Source organism: Gymnoscopelus microlampas (assembly GCF_963454915.1).
Source record: "Gymnoscopelus microlampas genome assembly, chromosome: 2".
NCBI classification, from domain to species: Eukaryota; Metazoa; Chordata; class Actinopteri; order Myctophiformes; family Myctophidae; genus Gymnoscopelus; species Gymnoscopelus microlampas.
Window position 1 is genome coordinate 61,942,226 of NC_139939.1, and position 7,511 is coordinate 61,949,736.

Sequence of the window (7,511 nt, forward strand, 5' to 3'; positions counted from 1 at the left end):
TATAAGGTCAGCCTTATGCAGTCTGCCTTGTTTTCACCCTGCTGTAGTTTTTAACCTGAAGTGAGAAACAAACTACAAACTCAGCCCGGGGTTTCCTTCCCCTTTAAGAGGTTGCATGTCCCTTTAAGGGGTTGCATGTCCCTTTAAGATGTTGCATGTCCCTTTAAGAGGTTGCATGTCCCTTTAAGGGGTTGCATGTCCCTTTAAGTCCACTGATACTCCATGGCACAGAGAGTCATTTGTAGATCTGTTTAATTAATGTCAGTTAATTAGTTATTCTAATGAATGGAATATTAGTGGATCATCATTAATATGCTAATGAATGACTTACTTTCATTTAAATAACAAAACCCAAAATACTGTGTGTGTGTGTGTGTGTGTGTGTGTGTGTGTGTGTGTGTGTGTGTGTGTGTGTGTGTGTGTGTGTGTGTGTGTGTGTGTGTGTGTGTGTGTGTGTGTGTCATATAATCAAACAGTTTTTTTTAAACACACTGATTTAAACACCACACCTCAAAAAACACCAGACTCCCACTGACCTCACAAGTATACTAACACCAACACTGTGTGTGTGTGTGCGTGTGTGTGTGTGTGTGTGTGTGTGTGTGTGTCTGTGTCTGTGTCTGTGTCTGTGTCTGTGTCTGTGTGTGTGTGTGTGTGTGTGTGTGTGTGTGTGTGTGTGTGTGTGTGTGTGTGTCTGTGTCTGTGTCTGTGTGTGTGTGTGTGTGTGTGTGTGTGTGTGTAGCTAGATAACGTCCATTCTGAGGTGATGAATAGTATTATCATCAGAACCAAAATATGAAGTGAAATCTTTTCTGTTACCAGTTGTTAGAATAAGTGGTCATGATGGTGTAGAGGTGGTAGAATATATATATATATATATATATATATATATATATATATATATATATATATATATATATATATATATATATATATATATATATATATATATATATATATGACAGTGGTTCTCAAACTTTTCCGTGCCAAGGACCCCCAAATAGACACTTATTAGCCCGCGGATTTGAAAAGATAAGCCAGGGACCCCCATAAGAGAAGATTTTAGGGCTCTCTAGCAGTGATTCTCAACCATTTTAAATTTCAAGGACCCCCAGTCTGACATGCATTAGGGCTACGGACCCCCATTTAATGGCATTTCTATCTCTGGGACCCCAATTCATATTGTAAAATCAATGTTAATGTAACTCTGAGAGTGTACAAATGGAACCAAATGGACCCGTTAGGGTCCATTTGGTTCCATTTGTACACTCTCAGAGTTACAGACTCATAAGGGTCCATTTGGTGCCTGTCCATCATTTAGCTGGGGACCCCCTGGAACCCCCTCAAGTACCCCTGGGGGTCCTCGGACCCCACTTTGAGAACCAATGATATATGAGATCAGTTCATAAGGTTCTCCTCTGTTCAGGAGGAGGTCATAGTGTTCTCCTCATCCAGACAGAAGGAGGAACAGTGGATCATCTGCAGGTTGAGGTTCATTTGAGGCGTTTTCTTTCACAGACGTTTGTTCAACAGGTTCAGGCTTCACTCTGTTCTGTCTGAACCAAAGGGTGGCGCTGTTTCCCTCTACATTCCTCTGACTGCAAAATCATGTACATTCTATTGGAGTTGATGTGACTTTTATTACTTTAATAAAACATTTTCATAAAGACTATGTTGTCAGTCGCTAGTTTCAAGTCTCTTTCACACAGCATGATATGTGCTTTATTATTATTATCATTATTATTATGCTCCCATTAATGTTTAAATAAAGGATTATAAAGCAGGCTATGCTTTGAGGTCTCGTGATTGGGTTCTGCAGAGTGAAGACCCGCCCCCTCGCTCCCCTTCCCGCCCAATAGCATTCGTTTTCCGGTTCCATTCCAGGGAACGGATTTGAATTGGCTGAAACAGTGTCTTCACACCGTTCCCTCCCTTCAGGCAGAGGAACCAATGGGTGACGTTACAGAGGGGGGGGGGGGGGGGGGCGGGGCCTTGGGGGGCGGGCCTTAGGAAGGGGGAGGTGCTGCTCAGACACCCAGAGGCTCCTGGAACTGAAGCTGCAGTTCTCTCCAATGGCCTAGAAGGTGGCGCTGTTTCCCACCTATACTTCGGCTGCAAAATAATTGATATTCCATTGGAATGGTTCTCCTTCCACCTGATAAACAGGGTTTAACCCTATAAACCCTAACCCTGATAAACAGGGTTTAACCCTAACCCTGTTTATCCTGTTTAACCCTAACCCTGATAAACATTCCTGTTTCCTGGTTCCGCTCCGAGGAGCGGAAATAATTCCAAAGATGGCGGATTTGAAAACGTCTGAAACGGATCTGTATGGAACGTCAGGTCTATGGTTCCCTTCCAGTCTTATAAGCTTCAGACGGAGAACACGTTACAGCTCCCTTCCAGGTTTATGTGCTTCAGACAGACGACTGGCGCTGGGTCTTGGAGCTCAGGGCCTTGCGGTTGGAGCTGCTGAGGAAGGGGAAGGCGGTGCAGAGACAGCCGGAGGCCACACACAGACCCAGGCTGGCCCAGGCCATCCACATGGACCAGCCGTAGCCGTGCTCCACGTCTCCCGGCAGGCCGTAGATGAAGGGCGGCGTGCGGCTCAGGTCGTAGGACACGCTGGCGGCGTACGTACACAGAGAGATGGTGCAGAAGATCCCTGCAGACGGAGGAGAAGAAGAAGAAGAACATTCTTTACATTTGAAGCTATAGGACAGCAGGTCAACAAATTAACCCAAACAAAACTAGAAGAAGTGATTCATCTTGATCAGTTGACTATAGAGATAATGGGTACCGATTTGCATGATGTTTGGACAAAATTTGTGGGAGTAATATTTTAAAAAAAGTGTTGCAAAAATCGGCCTCCTGGTGGCGCTATGAGGCATGTGTTCTTCAACGTAGTGCCAATGTGCGTGCAAAGTGTCACCGCAATCGGACGCTGCGTTCATGATTTGTGGCATTTTGTTAAAAACGGGCCACTCCTGTAAACTTTAGATGTCAATGTTAGCCAATCAGGATGGATTATGAAAAAATAAACAGATCCATCTTGATCACATGACTATAGAGATACTGTGTACTGATTTGTGGGATGTTTGGATAAAATCTGTAGGAGTACTGTCAGAAAATGTGTTTTGCAAAAAGCGGCCTCCTGGTGGCATTATAACAGGCCCATGTGAAAAAGGACAGAGGTTCTGCTCTGGCATCCAGGGAGTGTGTGTGCACAGTTTCGCTGCGATCAATCCAACGATGGCAGAGATTAGCTGTACACAAAATGACAAAATTACACACGGACACACGGACACACGGACGGATGGACAGGGGGTAAAACATACTCTCGCCATGCCTTTCGGCCTGGCGGAGACAATAAGTAAATGTTAATTAATACACGGTAAGCAGTAATTAATACACAATAAATGTTAATTAATACATTTAGTACCTGCCATGAGGAACAATAGTCCAGAGACGTGTTGAGTCAAACTTTCTTCCCAGAAGAATCCGACAGAAGCAACGATGCTTCCACACAACAACACAGCTGCTGCCATGCCCAGGAACCCTGCTGTGATCCTCCTGAGGTCTGTGAAGATATGAAGATACATGAAGATACATGAAGATACATGAAGATATGAAGATACATGAAGATACATGAAGATATGAAGAGAAGATGCATGAAGGTATGAAGGATATATGAAGATACATGAAGATATGAAGATACATGAAGATAGGGAGATATATGGAGATATATGGAGATACATGAAGATAAGGACCATCATACATGTTTATCATTACACCCCAGCGAACCACCCGTACGCAGCACTGATTAGGAGGAGACGCAGCTGTGTAAAGCTTCATTTGTGCTTCGCTGTATGGCGGTGTTGTTGCGTATCCAATATAGCAGACATACAAGCTCACAACGCGGCGCGACGTGTTGTGAGCTTGTAGGTCTGATATTTTCAACGCACCATGGTACGCCGAATAGGCTGATCTATCAGATAACTGTCTGTGAGGCAGGCTGTCAGAATGAACCCACACTGACAATTATTATGATAATAATAATAATACTAAAACTTTATTTATATAGCACCTCTCAAAACTGTGTTACAAAGTGCTTCACAAAGAAAACAGAAAAGAAAACAGTAACAAACGAGAAAAAGGATTAAAAACAATGCAGAAAACAATGCAGGAATGCAGAGGTACAATTAACTTTCATACCGGTGCAAAAACAAAAAACAAACTGTGGAGATAAACTAGTATGATTGACTAGGAGTGGGGATTAAAAGCTAATCTATAAAAATGGGTTTTAAGGAGGGATTTAAACCGAGGGACAGACTCAGTGAGCCTGATCTCCAGGGGTAGGGCATTCCAAAGAGTAGGGGCCCTGAAGGCGAAGGCCATACGACCTTTTGAATTTAACTGACCTTTTGCAATGGCCAGGAGCGCTTGATTTGAGGATCTCAAACTACGAGTAGGCACATAGGGGGGGAGTAGGTCGGAAATATAGGCTGGAGCAAGACCTAGCCTAGCCTTACATGTAGTGAGTAGGATTTTAAAAGTGATTCTGAATTCAACTGGTAACCAGTGGAGGGATGCTAAGATGGGTGTGATATGGTCAAATTTTCTTGTACCAGTTAAAAGACGGCCGCAGCATTCTGAACCAGTTGAAGACTATTGATGTTTTTTTTTTGGGAGGGAGGAGTACAGGGAATTACAGTAGTCTAAGCGTGAAAAGATGAAAGCGTGAACAACTTTTGTCAGATCAGCGGTGGTAAGGAATGTCAGAGGAGGTAAAGCAGGGTGTAGAGGGAAAGCAGGGTGTAGAGGTGTATACTTACGTAACAGGTGCCATTCGTCTTGCTGGATGGTTCTGGTCAGGTTCAGAGGGATGTTTCTGAGCCGGATGGGCTGAGAGAAATGATACTTTACAGTGGTGCAGCGCTCTGCGATGCCTGAAACAAACCACATGAGGGCGCTAGAGGTCAGTGTTTTACTACATGATAGAGAAATGATACTTTACAGTGGTGCAGCGCTCTGCGATGCCTGAAACAAACCACATGAGGGCGCTAGAGGTCAGTGTTTTACTACATGATAGAGAAATGATACTTTACAGTGGTGCAGCGCTCTGCGATGCCTGAAACAAACCACATGAGGGCGATAGAGGTCAGTGTTTTACTACATGATAGAGAAGTGAAGGGAAAAGCACATCCTGAATTAAAAGAAGAAAAAAAATGTTTTCAGTGATTACGCTAGAGGGCGCTATTCTCCAAACTGTGAATGATCCATTGACTGTGAAAAAATTAACTCTGTTCACTCCAATGTTATGAGATTTAGAAAAACACATCTTGCTTGGATGTTTTCTCCCAGACTGCGTTTTTTTGGTAAAAACAAGCCTTATTCAACTGCCGATAACAACAGAACGGACGATCGCGGTAAAAATGTTTTTGTTCCGGTGGATAGATGAGACCCTCCCCATATTCTATCATATTTTAGTCTGAAATGTTTTACTTTTGACTAAATATCCTAAATCTACAGGTGATTTAGTCGACTAAAATGTATGTTGGCCTTGATGTGTCGTAATGCCTGATTTATACTGAAAATAGCCGATCTGCAGCTTGTAGATTTTTCAGAGAGTGTGTTTGTCAGACACGCAACCAAGCATAAAATTAATTTTAAAATTCTTAGTTCTACTGGATCTCTTCTCCACTAGTCTTAGTTCTACTGGATCATACGCTCATATGCGTGGACAACGCTCCACACATCTCAGACTCTTCTCTCTTCTCTAAAACACTCTGGACAACGCTCCACACGTCCTAGACTCTTCTCTCTTCTCTAAAACACTCTGGACAACGCTCCACACATCTCAGACTCTTCTCTCTTCTCTAAAACACTCTGGACAACGCTCCACACGTCCTAGACTCTTCTCTCTTCTCTAAAACACTCTGGACAACGCTCCACACGTCCTAGACTCTTCTCTCTTCTCTAAAACACTCTGGACAACGCTCCACACGTCCTAGACTCTTCTCTCTTCTCTAAAACACTCTGGACAACGCTCCACACGTCCTAGACTCTTCTCTCTTCTCTAAAACACTCTGGACAACGCTCCACACGTCCTAGACTCTTCTCCCTTCTCTAAAACACTCTGGACAACGCTCCACACGTCCTAGACTCTTCTCCCTTCTCTAAAACACTCTGGACAACGCTCCACACGTCCTAGACTCTTCTCCCTTCTCTAAAACACTCTGGACAACGCTCCACACGTCCTAGACTCTTCTCTCTTCTCTAAAACACTCTGGACAACGCTCCACACGTCCTAGACTCTTCTCTCTTCTCTAAAACACTCTGGACAACGCTCCACACGTCCTAGACTCTTCTCCCTTCTCTAAAACACTCTGGACAACGCTCCACACGTCCTAGACTCTTCTCTCTTCTCTAAAACACTCTGGACAACGCTCCACACGTCCTAGACTCTTCTCTCTTCTCTAAAACACTCTGGACAACGCTCCACACGTCCTAGACTCTTCTCTCTTCTCTAAAACACTCTGGACAACGCTCCACACGTCCTAGACTCTTCTCCCTTCTCTAAAACACTCTGGACAACGCTCCACACGTCCTAGACTCTTCTCTCTTCTCTAAAACAACCTGGACAACGCTCCACACGTCCTAGACTCTTCTCCCTTCTCTAAAACAACCTGGACAACGCTCCACACGTCCTAGACTCTTCTCCCTTCTCTAAAACAACCTGGACACCCAAAAAACATATAATGTTTTGATATTATACTGTTTAGACGTATGATAGGTTCTTGGTTTATCTATGATCCTTGATTATAATCTCTATGCATTTGATGTATTACCTGGTGTTTACCTTGCTTACTGTAAATCACACTGGATTAAGAGCATCTGCTAAATGCTTAAACTGTAGAATACTTTAATATGATGTAGTGGGTTGAATATCAAACATATTGCATCATACACATGTAATATGATGTGTGCTGAATATGAATAATAACATGTATAATGCTGTAGAATATCAACTAGTATGAATACTGTATGACTGGAATATTAATCCACTGACTGTGGTTATGATTGACAGCTCTGAGCTCCATCACTTTATAATGAATTATATCTATCCATCTATCTATCTATCTATCTATCTATCTATCTATCTATCTATCTATCTATCTATCTATCTATCTATCTATCTATTAATCTAATCTAACCTATCTGGTAGGTTCCCCTTCAGCCAATCAGCAGTTTGTTTCCCCGACCACCAGATAAAGTGACACAGGGGGACTTTTGAAAGGGCCATGCCGAAAATAGGTTGTTTTATTAGGATACAGAAAAAATGTCTGCCGTTCCATTTTGGTCGGCTGCACTCACAATCACAGAACAATGAGCGAGGACGCTGATAGGCCAGTCCATTTGGTGGACGAGCAAGAAACGCCCAGATAAGCCTTTAGGCCATACTCACTCCTGATATCAAATGGAAATGAGATATCCGATAAAACCATCAG

General features: G+C 43.1%; 1 protein-coding gene across 1 annotated transcript in view; it reads right to left on the bottom strand.

The window, feature by feature from the left end:
* Window positions 1-2,371: 2,371 nt before the first annotated feature.
* tmem178a (transmembrane protein 178a) overlaps window positions 2,372-7,511 on the bottom strand; it is an 18,164-nt gene continuing 13,024 nt past the window's right edge. The window contains exons 4-6 of the mRNA XM_084081589.1: window positions 4,836-4,949; window positions 3,443-3,580; window positions 2,372-2,665 (exon numbers count right to left, since the gene is read on the bottom strand). Of these exons, the coding sequence (XP_083937715.1) occupies window positions 2,418-2,665; window positions 3,443-3,580; window positions 4,836-4,949 (500 nt within the window). The 3' untranslated portion in view covers window positions 2,372-2,417. The remainder of the gene's footprint in view (window positions 2,666-3,442; window positions 3,581-4,835; window positions 4,950-7,511) is intronic.